General features: G+C 39.5%; 2 protein-coding genes across 4 annotated transcripts in view; one reads left to right on the top strand and one right to left on the bottom strand.

Annotated features, from left to right (window-relative positions):
- LOC141757295 (polypyrimidine tract-binding protein 3-like) overlaps positions 1–5,127 on the bottom strand; it is a 12,093-nt gene extending 6,966 nt beyond the window's left edge. Inside the window, exons 1-5 of one of the 2 annotated variants that reach the window (XM_074617682.1) lie at positions 5,008–5,127; positions 3,207–3,270; positions 1,959–2,125; positions 1,004–1,147; positions 469–624 (exon numbers count right to left, since the gene is read on the bottom strand). In XM_074617682.1, the coding sequence (XP_074473783.1) occupies positions 469–624; positions 1,004–1,147; positions 1,959–2,125; positions 3,207–3,270; positions 5,008–5,127 (651 nt within the window). The remainder of the gene's footprint in view (positions 1–468; positions 625–1,003; positions 1,148–1,958; positions 2,126–3,206; positions 3,271–5,007) is intronic. The other variant, XM_074617683.1, reaches the window with a different exon arrangement.
- A 1,382-nt stretch (positions 5,128–6,509) lies between these two features.
- Positions 6,510–18,122, top strand: hsdl2 (hydroxysteroid dehydrogenase like 2). Of its 2 annotated transcripts, none has more exons than XM_074617678.1 (11): positions 6,510–6,664; positions 9,681–9,844; positions 12,062–12,160; positions 14,633–14,747; positions 15,650–15,753; positions 15,839–15,937; positions 16,199–16,393; positions 16,496–16,555; positions 16,888–17,025; positions 17,608–17,736; positions 17,904–18,122. In XM_074617678.1, the coding sequence occupies exons 1-11, from the start codon at positions 6,648–6,650 to the stop codon at positions 18,017–18,019; spliced, it is 1,236 nt and encodes a 411-aa protein (XP_074473779.1). In that variant the 5' UTR covers positions 6,510–6,647; the 3' UTR covers positions 18,020–18,122. The 2 variants fall into 2 exon arrangements, with proteins under 2 accessions (XP_074473779.1, XP_074473778.1); XM_074617677.1 differs by having other exon boundaries at positions 16,496–16,571; positions 16,901–17,025.
- The last annotated feature ends 414 nt before the right edge of the window (positions 18,123–18,536 follow it).

Below are 18,536 nucleotides of genomic sequence, written 5' to 3'. Positions count from 1 at the left end.
AAACACACCACATATTAATACAATATAATAATATACAATAATAAAACAGCTATATAAAACAACAATAATAATAATATAATAATATACAATAATAAAACAGCTATATAAAACAACAACAATAACAATATAATATACAATAATCAACCAGCTATATAAAACAACAACAATAACAATATAATAATATACAATAATAAACCAGCTATATAAAACAACAACAATAACAATATAATAATATACAATAATCAACCAGCTATATAAAACAATAATAATAATTATAATATTAATAATTACAAAAACAATAATAATAGCAATACAAATAATAATAATAATAATAAAGAACATCAATAATAATAAAAATAGCTATAATCATAACAATAATAATTATAAAAAATAATAGCAATAATAATAATAATAATGACAATATTAATAATAATTCTAATAATAACGATGATAATAATAATATGCGACCTGCTGCAGGACCTCCAGTGTCACCGGGTAAAATAAATTCTCCACGATGATTCTCAGGACGGGACTCTGACCGGGAGCTAAGCCCCGCCCCTCTCCTCCTGACGCCATGTTCCCAGAATGCACTGCTGCTGCACTGATGGCCTGCAGCGCCGCTCTCTGTCAGCAAACAAACACATTTTAACTATTTAAAAGAACGATTACATGTAAAATATAATTTTAATAGTAGGTTAAAAAAAATGTAAATTTAAAAATCAAATAAACTTTTATTCTCTTAAGTTGAGAAAAACATTTAAAAATACAACAAACAAATATTAATAAATATTAATATCACCATGGGATGACTTTAATTTGTCCGTTACAGTTAATTTCCTTTTTGTTTTAATTATTTAGTATTTTAAATTCATCTGTAAAGCACTATGTTTATTAATAATAATAATAATATTAACACATTCTGACGTTAAAATTCTCAAAAAAGAATTTAAATAACAAGAGTTGAAGTGTTGAAGTGGGCGTGGCCAGAGCCGCTGCTCCTCACCTGATTGGTCAGGTTGTCGGTCTTGAGCTCGCGGTGGGTGGAGTACTGGATGAAGATTGGCTGGTTCCTGACGGTGGGCGGGGCGGAGGTGTAGTAGTTCACCATGGTAACGGCCGCTTCCTCCGACGCCATTTCTAAAAACGCCTGTAGGAAAAAAAGACAGATAACGGCTCAATATGGACGATCAACTATGATCAGTTCTGTGATTAATCATTCTAATGGATCCACAGTGAGGAGTGAGTGATTACACACACTGACAGTATGTTTATGACAGATTTAAAACAAATGAAAACGTTAATAAATGACATAAATAGAACCATGAATCAAAGTGAGACGCAAATACATAACATTTAAAATTAAAAACATTTAAAATGTGTGAAGAAGGATTTTGGTGCATGGAGATAAAAATAATACAAAAGTCAAGAAACAAATGAGAAATAAAATAAAAATATTTACAATAAAGAAAATTAAAAAATATATAGAAATATTTATAAAAAGAAATACACCTGTTGTGCTAGTTTTTGATAAATAAATAAATGTGGAAATTAAACAAAATAGTTTTATTCTTCAGATTTTCCTGAAACTAAACTTCTTATTTCTGAGTCCACAGAAAAAAAATACTAATATCTTTAAAAGTTGTTGAAAATAAAATTCTAAAATAAATGTAGTGCAGGTCTGTCGTGTTTTAAAATGTCGCTCAAATTAAATTAATTTCTCATAAAAAAAGAAATTACAGAAGTCGTAAAAATTCTGTAGAATTTTTAGAAATTCAGCATTTTTTCCTGTGAATTCACAGAAATAAATCAGAACAGAAGTTTAGTTTTAGGAAAACCTGGAAACAGCATTATTTTTAATATTTATATTATTGGGTAATTACTACATTTTTATCATCAAACATCAGAATGTCCCCGATGGATCATAAACCGGTTTGAGTCTGTTAGCTCTTAGCACTCACCTGGTTTTTGGCCTTCAGCGTTATCAGCTTACTAACTCGGCCGAAAGGAAGTGCTAGAGTGAGCACTTCCTGTTCAGAGACGTCGGCAGGAAGCTGACGCAGGTGAAGGACCGGAGACGGGACGCACTGAGCGCGCTCAGAAACACACAGCCTATCAGTGCCATCCACTGTGGACAGACACGAAACACACAGGTGAGTCCATTAACTAAACACACAGGTGAGTCCATTAACTAAACACACAGGTGAGTCCAGTAACTAAACACACAGGTGAGTCTAGTAACGAAACACACAGGTGAGTCCAGTAACGAAACACACAGGTGAGTCCATTAACTAAACACACAGGTGAGTCCAGTAACTAAACACACAGGTGAGTCTAGTAACGAAACACACAGGTGAGTCCAGTAACGAAACACACAGGTGAGTCCAGTAACGAAACACACAGGTGAGTCCAGTAACGAAACACACAGGTGAGTCCAATAACTAAACACACAGGTGAGTCCAGTAACGAAACACACAGGTGAGTCCAGTAACGAAACACACAGGTGAGTCCAGTAACGAAACACACAGGTGAGTCCAGTAACGAAACACACAGGTGAGTCCAGTAACGAAACACACAGGTGAGTCCAGTAACGAAACACACAGGTGAGTCCAGTAACGAAACACACAGGTGAGTCCAGTAACGAAACACACAGGTGAGTCCAGTAACGAAACACACAGGTGAGTCCAGTAACGAAACACACAGGTGAGTCCAGTAACGAAACACACAGGTGAGTCCAGTAACGAAACACACAGGTGAGTCCAGTAACGAAACACACAGGTGAGTCCATTAACTAAACACACAGGTGAGTCCAGTAACTAAACACACAGGTGAGTCCAGTAACTAAACACACAGGTGAGTCCAGTAACGAAACACACAGGTGAGTCCAGTAACTAAACACACAGGTGAGTCCAGTAACGAAACACACAGGTGAGTCCAGTAACGAAACACACAGGTGAGTCCAGTAACGAAACACACAGGTGAGTCCAGTAACGAAACACACAGGTGAGTCCAGTAACTAAACACACAGGTGAGTCCAGTAACTAAACACACAGGTGAGTCCAGTAACGAAACACACAGGTGAGTCTAGTAACGAAACACACAGGTGAGTCCAGTAACTAAACAGACAGGTGAGTCCAGTAACCAAACACACAGGTGAGTCCTCGGTACGTTCATAATGGGCCAGCAGGTGTTGGAGAGGCTGGTCTCACCTGTGGACAGGTTGGAGGTGCTCATGTTCGCAGAGCAGCTGAAGGAGGAAGTAAACACTGATTCCTATAGAGACAAACACACATGTTAATATTATACAGTATATACAGTATGTATATATATATATATATATATATATATATATAAAATACATATATATATATATAACATACTATATGTATATTATATATAAACATCAAATAAATATTAATCTACTAAAAGGAGTAGTAAAAGCTGGAACCAAAGGATGTTTGACATTTTTGTTTGATAATTTAATTAATTATAAAAAATGGTAATTTTCTTTGAATGACGAACAGATTAATTGATCAACGTCTCTGCTCTACTTCCACCTTTATTTTATTTGTTTCATCTCATTATAACATCGTTTAGTTGTAACTAACTAACAATCACTTACATTATTTATTAACGATATTTATTTATCGGCCCATAAAACCCCACCGTGACTCGTTTCGTTACGGTGATATCCGACACAAACGATTAATCGATTATTAAAACAACGCGGACTAATTACCTTTCTAACTAACTGTTGAAGAACAGACTGAAGAACACTAAAGATGGCTGTTTATGTTTAGTATTTTTACTGTTTTATTCACATAAAGACCGTTAAAGGGCCTGTTAGTAAGAATCCTAATGTGTTGTTAACAGCTTCACCTGTGTCCGTTAAGTCAACTAAAGTCAGCGTCCTGTTGCTGGCGCTTGTGCTCGCTCTACATAGACATGAAGGAGCATCACTCAACATCATGGTTCGTGTCCACAGGGGCGTTTTTTATCGCGAGGGGACGAGACGCTTCCCAACATTGGACGCTTGGTGGGCGTGTCACTAGACACAGGCTGTCCCCACCTGATTGGACGAACGCTTTCCCGCCGTTGGCTGCTGCTCCCAGCTTTCAAACTGGAAACAGTCTGGTGGCTCGTTTGGAAACTTTATTTCTTATTTCACGTAAATAGTTCACTGAAATGTGTTTCTGAAAACATTTGAGGCCAGAAATAACCCGTGCCGTTGCTGAATCTGTCTTTATTTTAGATCAACAACGTTTATTTTAAAAGATTCTCGGGAGTTTGGAGGCGGCGAGTCGCGTCGGACGCCCGTGATTTGCATAAAGTAGACGAGCCCTCAACTTTATGCAAATGAGGAGCGGGCGTCGTGGCGCTCCGTTTCTCGAATCGCGACGCCACGCTACCAGAATGCATTGCACGGCTGCTTACATAGACAATGAATTGGGAGCGTGGAGAGCGTGGAGAGCACGGAGAGCACGGAGAGTACGGAGGCTGTGGATACGGACCGTCACTCTGAACAGCGTAGAAACACGCGACCACGAGACACCGACCAGCAATGACTCATACGTGTTAGACGTTACGAACAGTCCCTTTAATAAACATTGTCCGGTTAGTTCAGGACACATTAGAAACACCTGAACTGAGAACATTTATAACATATTAACAACATAAACATGAAGGATTCAGAGAATGTAAATACTGTTCTATACAGGCTGTTCTCTGTGTGTTCACGCAGCTATCGCGAGAGTTCAGACAATCAAATCCCGCCGTTGAATCGTCACTCTTCGCTCGCGACGCTCAACAAAAACACACAACCAGAAACACGAGAAGAAGAACAGCGCGCGAGGAGCGGGAAGAGGGAGAGGGCTCCGTGGCGGGAAAATGTTCCGGTAAACAACAACAACAACAACAACAGCAGACAGGAGGGAGTGACGCGGAGGGCTCGCGCAGGTTCAGTCACCAGGGAAACCAGAGAGACGGCGGGAAAGGTTCTGGCGCGCTCACCCGTCCATGGTCCGCGAGGAGGAGGAAGAGGAGGATGAGTATCTCTCGCGCCGCAGCCAGCCGCCACCACGGAGAGAACGACGAGCTCACTTCCTGTTTGGTGACGTCACGGGACAACATGGCGGCGGACCCGCCTCAGATCAGATCAGATCAGATCAATAATAATCAATAACTCAGCTCAAACGCAGAGAAACAAAACATGTCAAACATTCAGAAAAAATAAAATAAAATGTTCTCCTGCTTGTAGTCCAATGCAAGTTGTTTTATTCTCTTATTAATTTGTAATAAATCATTATGTATCATGTCTCTGTGGTAGTCTGCTGTCTGAAGGGTCACTAATGTAACAATAACAATAACAATAACAATAATAACAATAATAACTATTATTATTATTATTATTAATGCATGAAAAAAGGATAATAAAAAGGAGACAGGAATCAGAATAATTTATACAAAATGTTATCACATACAGTACGTATATATACTATATATATATCTATATCTATAGATATAGATATAGATATACATGTAATAACGGATACAATAACATTTATTACAGTATATACTGATACATATAGGCTGATATATATGTGCAGTATTCAATATACGCATACTACACAGTAATAATAACAACACTATGAAATATACAGCATAATAACAGAAATAAAGGAGAGTGCCTTATTAAAGTATACTGTGTGATATAAAAGCAGGTGTGGATCTAAATCCAACAGAAGAAGAAGAAACACTACAGGTGGTTCAACAGAATATTTTCACTGTAAGGTCCATTTACTGGAATTTTCCCAGAGCTTTCAGCCACATTTTAAAGTTAGTAAATATCACAAAACATGTCACATGATGTGAATTATATCCCAACAACAACAATCAATCACAACCGAGAAGGACACAAATACCCCCCCACACCTCACCTCACCTCCATACCATCACTGACACACAGGACACCTGAACTGAATGCACTGTAAAACTGCAATATGCTGCCTTCCACTGTGCATCCTCTGAAATATATTCATTATTTATTTATTTACAAGTTCTTTTAACATGGTCATGGAGCATATATATATGTATATATATACATATATACATATATATATGTATATATATACAGTATATATAAATATATATACTGTATATTAGTAATGTGGGGTATTGTTCCTATGCAGAGGGTAGTTTAGTTTATTTATTGACTACACTGAGGGAGTTTTATATTGTAATAATGTATTTATTTATTGTGTTGTGTTGAATGTGCTTCTTATTTTGTTCTGTAATTACCTTGTTGCCTTTTCTACCTTTTTTCTTTTCTTAAAGCTGACTCGGTGTAAACTGATCAGAGTTCACATGTACTTATATATTATATTATTATTATTATTATTATTATATATTAAAGGTGGAAATGACAAATAAAACTCTTGAATCTTGAATCTTGAAATGTTGAAAAGTTAAACATCTCATCGATCCGTGTGCATCTTTGCCTGCAGACCGGAAGTGTATCAGAGCGTGTGATCGGTGACTTCCGGTTGTGTAAGTGGGTGAAAGGTGGAGAAGACGACCTGCTGTCATTCTTCACACTGTGTGAACGGATCCTCCACCTTCCTCCACCTTCCTCCTTCAGCTCAGATCTCACGATGCTGCAGAACACAGGGTGAGTGAGTCTGGTCTCCTTCTCACAGAAACACGCAGAACAAAGATGACTTTAACCAAACGGCTCGTTACAAAACCCAGATCCACTGAGGAGTTAGTTGATATTTTACTCATTAAGCAGCTTTAGACTGAGATCTCACTAACGCCGAATTGTGTATGAACATGTTCTGTGTCAGACATTAAAGTAGTTTGATCCTTCTGTCTGTGACCTTTGAGCAAGACACGGTGAAAGTTGAAGGTTTCTCTGCAGAGTCCTGGGAGGAGCTCTTAACATTCCTGCAAGTCGAGAGTCCACTTCACTCCTAAAACCACTTCAAAAGACAACAAACACCTGTTCCTATTGGGACTTTACATGAGCCGAACTGGGTAGTAGACCCACCTGCTTCTGAAACTGGACTGAGTTCTGGTTCTGGTCGTCTCTACTGTGATCTTTAAACAAGTCATTTTAAAAGTGACGTTTTCTTCTATGGAGTCTGGTACCAGCAGCTCTGGGTTAAAGGTCATCTCGTTGTTACAGCTGAGTGAGAGAGGGAGGACACATACTAATACAATCCAAAGAATTAAAATAAAATAAAGTAAAATCAAATGAATTAATTAATTAAAATAAAACTAAATGTGATGAAGGGTCAGAGGTCAGTGTGTGTTGTGGTTAGAGAGATGACCTGGGTCAGGAAGACAGAGATACAAGTATGATCCAGGATATATACAAATATTCACCAATCACTGTATAAGTATAATCATGGCAGGACTCCACCTTTTAATACATGTGTCTTTTTGGAGTCTTAGGGAATATGTTATTTGTTCCATGTGGTAAATGTCCCATACCTTCTCAATCCATAAACTGTATTTCAGGTTTTAGCCTCTTAATTGTGATGTATTTAATTGCTGCTGTTAGCAATATTTGTAAGAGATATTTTTTGGCTCTTCCATCAATGCCTTCCAGTATTTCTCCCAGCAGAACCATTTTTGGATCTTTAGTGAAATTTTGGTCGAATACTTCTTTGAGTGCCCAAAATACCTCTTCCCAGAATGTTTTTAATTTGGAGCTTGTCCAAAATATGTGAATATGGTTGCCAATATGTGTACCACATTTCTCCAACTACTGTGATCTTTAAGCAAGTCCTGTTTTCTTTTATGAAGTCTGGTACCAGCAGCTCTGATTAAAGGTCATCTCGTTGTTACAGCTGAGTTTTCTGCTCCAACATACAGAATAATGATAATAGATGAGAATCCACTTTATTCACTGCAGACTAAGAACCAACTCCAGAACCTGGTGTGTTTCAGAGACTGCATGTAGTTCTGTCTGCTGACCTTTAAGCAACGCACTTCACAAGTACATGATGTGTTTTTTGTTTTTTTTAACTTAGTTTTTATTTCAGTTTCAGCAACTTATCCAATCATCATCACATTCTTTCCTTCTGTATTTTCATTTGACAGCTGTCTCTTTGTTTTTACACAAAATGTCACAACTTAAAACAAGAGGAGAGAGAAAACACAAAAACAAAACAAGACTTCATCTTAAACTATAATTTCAATTAATTTCAGAGAAAAAGGGAGGACACATACTTAAACAATCCAAAGAATTCAAATGAAATAAAGTCAAATAAATACATTTAAATGAAATAAATGTAGTACCTGGTGTTTTCACAGGAGTTTGGTGAAAAGCAGCCAACTCTTCATTTAGCTGGGAGCTTGCTGGATAACAACACTTCCTGCATATTAATGTTGTGTTATTCTTCCACCATCTTCGGCTGTTGTCATGGCGACACTCATATAATCAAACAGGAAATATTCCTTCACAATAAAATCTGTATTATCTTCTGTGTTGGGGGCTTTTATGATGGAAAGTGAAGGGGGAGTTTTTCTAAAATCTTTCTTGAACTAAACATATTTCATATAATTTGTTTTCTGTTAACTTATTTGTTTATTCAATTTATTATTATTACTTTCTTTCCTTTTTATTAATATTATTATTACTTTTTTAAATTATTATTCTATTCTTTGTTATTATTATTTATTTATTTTTATTTTTTTCTTAATTTTATTTCAATTTTGAATGCTGAGGTTGTTTCCCCTAGTGTATTTATTGTGTTCGTCTCTAAGCTCAACTACTTAAAAAATCGGTTTATAAACTATTGTAATTACGTAAATGTAATAACTGTAAATTGCATATATAAAAACAACCTTAAAAAAATAAAGTATGGAAAAAAAGAACTAAATAGCACAACAATACGAATAGAAAGCACAACTGAATTTAAGTTTACACAAGAAAATAAAGCAATTAATGTAAAAAATGCACGCATTTAAATTGTGCGTATGTTGTTGAAAATATTATTTAAACTCCAAACAATATTTTGCAAAAATAAAGTGTCTTTGTACCAGATTGATATTTTAAATCAATTTTTTTTTACTTTGAAGGTGAAATTCAAATGAAGCTTCATTTGACTTTAGTTTTTACAGATTAAAAACTTTAGATTTCCCCCCTTTATTAAAGAAGACAAACTGGACAAACCATGTTATTATTTCTGTTATTATTTCTCTGTGTTATTATTATTTCTCTGTGTTATCTGTCTCTCTGAACATCTGTCTGTGTTGTTGCTGTCTCTTTACCAGAAGTCTTTTTGCTCGTTGGTTTCCAGTATAAAACCAGTCAGCTTGAAAAACCAGAAAGACGACAGTTTGTCAACTTTGGCTTCTTTTGTTTAATGAATAACTGGACGTTGTAAATACCCCCCCCCACCAACCTCCGGGAGACAAATATTTATTGTTGTCTGAACACAAGCAGCCGAACAGGAACTTTGACTGAGTGAAATAAAGCCTGAAGCTGCAGAAATGATGACGTACGTCAGGAACACGATGTTCAGAGACGGGGTTAGCCTAGCTTAGCATAAAGACAGGAAGCAGGGGGAAACTGCTAGCATGCCAGGGAGAGTCTGTGGATGTTAGTTTAACCTCATGAGCTGGAGTTAGTTAGTTATCTGTGTGTTGGCTAACTCTTCTTCTCTTCTCCGTTTCAGGAAGTTAGCCGGCTGCACGCTCTTCATCACCGGAGGGAGCCGCGGGATCGGTAAAGCCATCGCTCTGAAGGCCGCCAAAGACGGAGCGAACATCGTCATCGCCGCCAAGACCGCCGAACCCCACCCCAAACTACCGGGGACCATCTACACCGCTGCTAAGGAGGGTGAGGAGCTAATAGGCTAACTGCTAACATACACGGAGCACCAAATGTGGATTAATCCACCGCTGAAAATAGTCCCCAACAAAGTCACTATTTCCTGTTTGTTTGATAACAAGACTCCAAACGGAGGATCAGTCTGGACCGGATCTGGTCAGTCTGTGAATTTGTGGCTAAATTGTTACACAAATAGTCAGAGGTCAGAGGTCAGAGGTCAGAGGTCATGTCTATCATGTTTAGTGAACCGTTTTTTCCACTTATATATTCTATATGTCACTTATAAGCAAATGACATTCAGTAATATTAAACGGTAACATTTACTAGTCAGTATATTTTACATTTTATACAAGGTGTAAAGGTATCAGCATGACATACAGTCTGCAGGTTAACAGTATTTCAGTTTGTTATTAAAGCATGTGTATCTAAAGCATTCATCATAGAAGTGATGTGTCACTTTGATCCGTTTATTCTATTATTATTATTATTATCATTATTATTTTGGGTTCATATCGCAGTAGCGACGTGTGGATGCGAGATGCAGTCAGGAGGAAAGCGAGGCGTAAATGTGCTTGGCGCTTGGTGTGAATGTACGGTAACACAATACGAAGCACAACATAACGTAACTTAAACCAACATAAACAACAGCACGATGTAATGATGTTAATGAACCTCTGACACGCTCCCCAGGAAACCTAAACACAGAACTGTTCTACGCCTTTTCATTTAGAAAGAGCAACGACCAATGAGGAGACTCCAACAGTCGGCCGACCAATCCTGTAACTTCATCCCTCAGTAGACTTTAGTGTCTGTAGAGCTGCTGGTCCTCTGAGGTCCAGACAGAAACTACAGAGAGCAGCTGTTTCAGGAGATGATTCAGTAGGAACCAATGGGCTTGGGGGCTGAGAGACACAGACAGGAAGTCAGACAGTACCGGTACCGGGTCCGTCAGGTGGAAGAGGTCAAAGCTAGAACTGAATGTACAGTCAGTAGTGGCTCACAGGAAGCCGGCTGCAGTCACATCGTGCCAGAACGATAAGCTATCGCGGCGGGCGGTGCAGAGTTCAGCTGAGAGGAAGAGGCTGTTCCTGAGCCTGGAGGGCAAACAGTTGGTGTCCCCGTGGTGAGAGCTGAAGCGTTGGACGGTTTTCACCACCCTCTGCAGTGCATTCTGGTCCGAGACGGAGCAGTTACCATCCCAGGGTTCAGGTTCAGGTTCAGGGTCTCACTGGACCCCCTAGAAATGCATCTATATCAAGTATTTTTTCTTTTTTCTTTTTTTTTTTTACATATTTTTGGACATTTTTTACAGATATGTTTCACATATCTACTAATATTTTACAGATTTTTTTCTGGATATTTTTCACATATTTGTCAGACATTTTATACACATATTTTCACATTTTACTAATATGTTTCAGATATTTTTCTAATATTTTGGGGATATTTTCTAGATTTTTTTTCTGGATATTTTCACATATTTTTGGGGGGAAAAATTCGGATATTTTTCAAATATTTTTTATTTGCATAAAGTAGCCTAGACCTCAACTTTATGCAAATGAGGAGCGAGCGACGTGACGGTCCGCGCCGCCACGCTACCAGAATGCATTGCACGGCTGCTCACATATACAATGAATGGGACGCGTGGAGAGGACGTAGCCTGTGGACACGGACTTTAAAGTTGAAGTCGATTCGTTCAATCTAATAGAAAACAATGAAACTGATTTAGTCCCTGACGCTGGCGTTGCATTCTGTCTGGAGGGTTTAATATGTAGCTACACACATCTCAAGACATTAGACCTCTCTGCGTTCACATCACATTCCCTCTACATTACTTTTTGTGAACCACCGACCTGAAAGTTCAAACTGCGCCTACGGTTGCCATACGATACCGAGACACAGTTGGTGAGAATGCTCTCGATGGTGCAGCGGTACAAGTTCACCAGAATCTGAGGAGACATGGACTTCCTTCAGTCCCCTCAGACGAAGAGACACTAGTGAGCCTTCTTGACCGCGGTCCAAGTGTTGAGGGTCCAAGAGAGGTCCTCAGACATGTGGACACGCTCAGCCTCCGTCCCGTCGATACAGATGGGAGCGTGTGCTCCATCGTTGGTCTTCTTGGTGTTGAGGACCAGGACATTTGTGACCAACATTAGAAAGTGATCCGTCTTCATGCTTTACGTTAGCATCACATGTGAATGAACTTGTTCTCTGTGTGTGTTTCAGTGGAGGCGGCCGGTGGGAAAGCGTTGGCTTGTGTCGTCGACATCCGTGATGAGCAGCAGGTCGGAGAAGCCGTTCAGAAAGCTGTCGACAAGTTTGGAGGTACAACATTTTTTACAGTGTTGAATAAAAACATCAGAGTCGATCTGTTCAGACATAAAAAATAACATTTCATAACAGGAGAAATGACACATTAAAAATAAATTACTGAACAAGTAAACAGATCAGAGAATCAGTTCAGTTAGAACAGAAATACTGAAGGTCACTTAATTACAGACGTAGGCAAAGTTGTTGGTACCCTTCCGTTAAAGAGAGAAAAACCCACAATGGTCACTGAAATAACTTGAAACTGACAAAAGTAATAATAAATAAAAATGTACTGAAAATTAACTAATGAAAATCAGACATTGTTTTTGAATTGTGGTTCAACAGAATCATTTAAAAAAACAAACTAATGAAACTGGCCAGGACAAAAATGATGGTACCCCTAGAAAAGATGTAAAATAATGTGACCATAGGGACATGTTAAACTAAGGTGTGTCCTGTAATTAGCATCACAGGTATCTTCAAACTTGTAATCAGTCAGTCTGCCTATTTAAAGGGTGAAAAGTAGTCACTGTGCTGTTTGGCATCATGGTGTGTACCACACTGAACATGGACCACAGAAAGCTAAGGAGAGAGTTGTCTCAGGAGATCAGAAAGAACATTATAGACCTTCATGTTAAAGGTAAAGGCTATAAGACCATCTCCAAGCAGCTTGATGTTCCTGTGACTACAGCTGCACATATTATTCAGAAGTTTAAGGTCCATGGGACTGTAGCCAACCTCCCTGGACGTGGCCGCAAGGGGAAAATTGATGACATATTGAAGAGACGGATAATACGAATGGTAACCAAAGAGCCCAGAACAACTTCCAAAGAGATTAGAGGTGAACTCCAAGGTCAAGGTACATCAGTGTCAGATCGCACCATCCGTCGCTGTTTGAGCCAAAGTGGACTTAATGGAAGACGACCCAGGAGGACACCAAATCATAAAAAAGCGAGACTGGAATTTTCCAAAATGCATATTGACAAGCCACAAAGCTTCTGGGAGAATGTCCTTTGGACAGATGAGACAAAACTGGAGCTTTTTGGCAAGTCACATCAGCTCTATGTTCACAGACGAAGAGATGAAGCATCCAAAGAAAAGAACACTGTACCTAATGTGAAACATGGAGGAGGCTCGGTTATGTTCTGGGGCTGCTTTGTTGCATCTGGCACAGGGTGTCTTGAATCTGTGCAGGGTGCAATGAAATCTCAAGACTATCAAGGCATTCTGGAGCGAAATGTGCTGCCCAGTGTCAGAAAGCTTGGTCTCAGTTGCAGGTCATGGGTCCTCCAACAGGATAATGACCCAAAACACAGCTAAAAACACCCAAGAATGGCTAAGAACTAAACATTGGACTATTCTGAAGTGGCCTTCTATGAGCCCGGATCTAAATCCTATTGAACATCTGTGGAAGGAGCTGAAACATGCAGTCTGGAGAAGGCACCCTTCAAACCTGAGACAGCTGGAGCAGTTTGCTCACGAGGAGTGGGCCAACATACCTGTCGACAGGTGCAGAAGTCTCATTGAGAGTTACAGAAATCACTTGATTGCAGTGATTGCCTCAAAAGGTTGTGCAACAAAATATTAAGTTAAGGGTACCATCATTTTTGTCCAGGCCAGTTTCATTAGTTTGTTTTTTTAAATGATTCTGCTGAACCATAATTCAAAAACAATATCTGATTTTCATTAGTTAATTTTCAGTGAATTTTTATTTATTATTACTTTTGTCAGTTTCAAGTTATTTCAGTGACCATTGTGGGTTTTTCTCTCTTTAACGGAACGTTACCAACGATTTTGCCTACGTCTGTATGTGTTTATTAGAAGAAAATTACAAAAATTAAAAAGAAATTACTGAAGAAGTTAACGACATTTAACGAACAAAAAAATTGTATACAAAAATGTTATATGTTATATCTCTTTCTAAATGAATGCAGGCCTGGCATGTTTTTACAACGGAGCAAATGATGTGAGATTTTGAGAATTAAGTTCTAATATTACCCAAAATAAACAGTCGTAGTTATAATTTAAATATCCTAAAATCTCAGATAATACAGATTATTGGTGAAACCTGTAACATCAGCTCATCACTCATTCGACACGTTAAAAAGTAAAAAGTATTAAAATGTCATATTAAAAAAAATATTCAAAATATTTTTTTTATTTAATAATTTTACATTCTTATTTAAAAAATGGCTTAAGTACTTAAACATGTTAATATGATTATTATATTAATATTAATATATGTTATTACAATATTATATAATATTTATTTGGTAATGTAAAGAATTTTATACAAATTAGATATTGTTTCTCTCATGTAGATTTTTATTAAACTCTGCTGTAAATATTAATATTTTTATCATAGAAATCAAAGTGAAGGTTCTTTGAGAGTTTAGAAGTGAAAGATCCGCTTCGGTCTCCAGATCAGACCGACAGCTATGTAGCTCCGGCGGTGACATCATCACAGTGCTTGTGTCTGATTGGCAGGAATCGACATCCTGGTGAACAACGCCAGCGCCATCAATCTTAGCGGAACTCTGGACACGCCCTCGAAGAAGCTCGACCTGATGATGGGAATCAACGTGAGGGGAACCTACCTGACGTACGAATCTGACACACACATACACACACACACACACACGTCTGTACCGTGTATTGATTCGTAGGTAGGTAACGTCAAGTAGGGACGTCCCCGTAAACCACATTCTGAACAGGAGGAGAGTACTGTTAATGTCCTGCAGAGACCAGTAGAGCGTTCTGAGATGAGCTGCTCATAAAGAGATTCAGTTAACGAGTTGATGTTAATTAGCTTCTGTAAACGAGCTGTTGCTAACTAGCTGTTGTTTATTAGATGATGTCAGCGAAGCTAATGAACACTGTTCATTAAGTGTTGCTAATGAGCTTCAGTAAACGAGCTTTAGTAAACGAGCTTCAGTTAACGAACTTCAGCAATCAAGCTCCAGTTAAGGAACATCAGTTAACGACCATCAGTTAACGAGCTTCAGTTAACGGCCATTTAACAGGCTTCAGTTAACAAACTTCAGTTAACGAGCTTCAGTAAATAAGCTGCAGTTAACGAGCTTCAGTAGACGAGCTTCAGTAAACAAGCTCCAGTAAACAAGTTTCAGTAAACAAGCTCCAGTAAACGAGCTTCAGTTAACGAGCTCCAGTTAAACGAGTTCCAGTTAACGAGCTTCAGTTAACGAGCTCCAGTTAATGAGTTCCAGTTAACGAGCTTCAGGTAACGAGCTCCAGTTAACGAGCTTCAGTTAACGAGCTTCAGTAAATAAGCTGCAGTAAACGAGCTTCAGTTAACGAGCTTCAGTTAACGAGCTCCAGTTAATGAGTTCCAGTTAACGAGCTTCAGGTAACGAGCTCCAGTTAACGAGCTCCAGTTAAACGAGTTCCAGTTAACGAGCTCCAGTTAATGAGTTCCAGTTAACGAGCTTCAGGTAACGAGCTCCAGTTAACGAGCTTCAGTTAACGAGCGACCGTATGTTTCAGGTCTAAACTGGTCATCCCTCACCTGCTGAAGAGTCTCAATCCTCACATCCTGAACCTGTCGCCGCCGATCAACCTCAACCCCGTCTGGTTCAAGAACCACACAGGTAACCATAGGAACTGACCAGCCAACATCCCATCATACACCTGTGCTGTTCTAAAGACACGTCTCTTGGTTTGTTTATTTTTCAGCGTACACGTTGACGAAGTACGGCATGTCCATGTGCGCCCTGGGAATGGCCGAAGAGTTCAAAGGTCGAATTGCCGTCAACGCCCTCTGGCCTAAAACTGGTCAGTGGCTAAATGTTAGCATAGACTCTCATAGTAAACTAGCATGCTAACAGACTCTTCATAGACTCTCATAGTAAACTAGCATGCTAACAGACTCCTCATAGACTCCCATAGTAAACTAGCATGCTAACAGACTCCTCATAGACTCCCATAGTAAACTAGCATGCTAACAGACTCTTCATAGACTCTCATAGTAAACTAGCATGCTAACAGACTCTCCACGATGCTAACCGTGCTCTGACCTGTGTGTTGTTGCCGTAGCGATCCAGACAGCAGCGATGGATATGTTGGGCGGAGAGGACATCGGTAAACAGTGTCGTACGACTGACATCATGGCGGACGCAGCCTACGCCATCCTGTCCCGACCGAAGGACTACACGGGTCACTTCCTGGTGGACGAGGACATCCTGATGGAGATGGGAGTCAAAGACTTCGAGCAGTACGCCATCGAGCCAGGTGACGGCACGCTCACTGAGCTAACGCTAACCTAGCATGGGTAGTTGCAGCTTCCTACACGCTGTCATGTGGTACTCATGGTGGTCTCTGATTGGTCGACAGGTCACCCCCTGATGCCGGACTTATTCCTGGACGTAGAAGAAGAAACACCGGTCGAGCACGGTAACTACTACAGATACTGTAAATACTACTGCTAGTACTACTACAGATACTACAGATACTGTAAATACTACTGCCAGTACTACTACAGATACTGTAAATACTACTGCCAGTACTACAGCTGATCTCAAGAGACAAAATAAAATCATCAAAACATATATTAATATATATACATATATATATATATATATATGTATATATATATGTGTATATATATATATATATATATACACATATATATATAAAATGTGTGTGTGTGTGTATGTATATAGATGCCCCCTAAGGTCTTTACTGAGAGTCCCATGAAAACCCGTTTTTTGTCTCCCCGTTGCTAGGGGCGACCCCAACCTCCAAACCGCCATCATCATCAGCCTCCAATGCACCAATAGAAAGCACGTTTGACGCCATCAGAGCAGTCATCAACGATGACGTCGTCAAGTTGACGCAGGCCATCTATCGGTTCGATCTATCAGGTAACAGTCTGTTAGGAAGAGGAATATGTCCATATTAGGACATCCTGTGGGAGTCTTATGTCAATGTATTTATGTCCATATAAGGAGATCCTGTGGGAGTGGCATTGATGTGAACGTGTTTATGTCCATATAAGGAGATCCTGTGGGAGTGTTATTGATGTGAACGTGTTTGTCCATATAAGGAGATCCTGTGGGAGTGGTATTGATGTGAACGTGTTTATGTCCATATAAGGAGATCCTGTAGGAGTGGTATTGATGTGAACGTGTTTATGTCCATATAAGGAGATCCTGTGGGAGTGGTATTGATGTGAACGTGTTTATGTCCATATAAGGAGATCCTGTAGGAGTGGTATTGATGTGACCGTGTTTATGTCCATATAAGGAGATCCTGTAGGAGTGGTATTGATGTGAACGTATTTATGTCCATATAAGGAGTTCCTGTAGGAGTGGTATTGATGTGAACGTATTTATGTCCATATAAGGAGATCCTGTGGGAGTGGCATTGATGTGAACGTGTTTATGCCCATATTAGGAGATCCTGTGGGAGTGGCATTGATGTGAACGTGTTTATGCCCATATTAGGAGAACACGAGGGCATTTGGTTTCTGGACTTGAAGAGCGGCTCTGGCAGCGCGGGGCAGGGCGAGCCGCCCGTCCAAGCCGACGTCGTCATGACGATGGACTCCGGCGACTTCAGCAAGATGTTCGCAGGTGAGCCATGTCCAGGGTAACGCTGAGAATGACGTCCAACACGGAGATAGACGAACTGATCTCGCAGTAGGAAACATGATGCTGTAACCATAGCGATGGTTTCAGTAAGATCTTTTGGTGTTGTTTCCGTGGTAACGGCTGTATTGTCTTTCTGCGTGCCGTTTCAGGGAAGCTGAAGCCCACGCTGGCCTTCATGTCGGGAAAGCTGCGGATCAAAGGCGACATGACGCTCGCCATCAAACTGGAGAAACTCATGGGCCACATGAGCAAGGCCAAACTGTGAGACTGAAGCCCCGCCCCCGTTTGTAGCTGTACATGTTGCCTTAAAATAATACTAATTATTATAATAATAATAACATGTTAATAAAATCTACCTTGATAATGAACTGAAGCTGTGTGTTTAATCATGAGGACCTCATACGTACGGTACACACCGGGGACAAAATGAAACAACTAAACGAAAACAAGGACTATAGGGTATACTCGTTGACCTGCGTTCAAACCTTTCACACCGAACCCGACATGAAAGTTGGCGTTCTGTGTATTCTACCAGAAATGAAACGTCTCTATAGACCCTTTTAGTGATGACGTCATGATGAGGTCACGGTCATAGCGGGAGGCTAACGCTAGCAGTGGGGTAAAGCTCCACATCTAAATGTCCTCTGTGTTGTTGTCTGAATCCAGATCTCAGACATTAGAGATGAGTAACTGTGATTGGAGCTCTAGAGCTACAATATCAGAGAAGCGTTTCAGAGACGGAGAGGAAATGATGTTAATATTTAGCCTTCTGCTAACAGCAG

This window comes from Sebastes fasciatus, chromosome 19 (assembly GCF_043250625.1).
Source record: "Sebastes fasciatus isolate fSebFas1 chromosome 19, fSebFas1.pri, whole genome shotgun sequence".
Taxonomy (NCBI): Eukaryota; Metazoa; Chordata; class Actinopteri; order Perciformes; family Sebastidae; genus Sebastes; species Sebastes fasciatus.
This window is presented reverse-complemented; position numbering and strand designations above follow the sequence as displayed.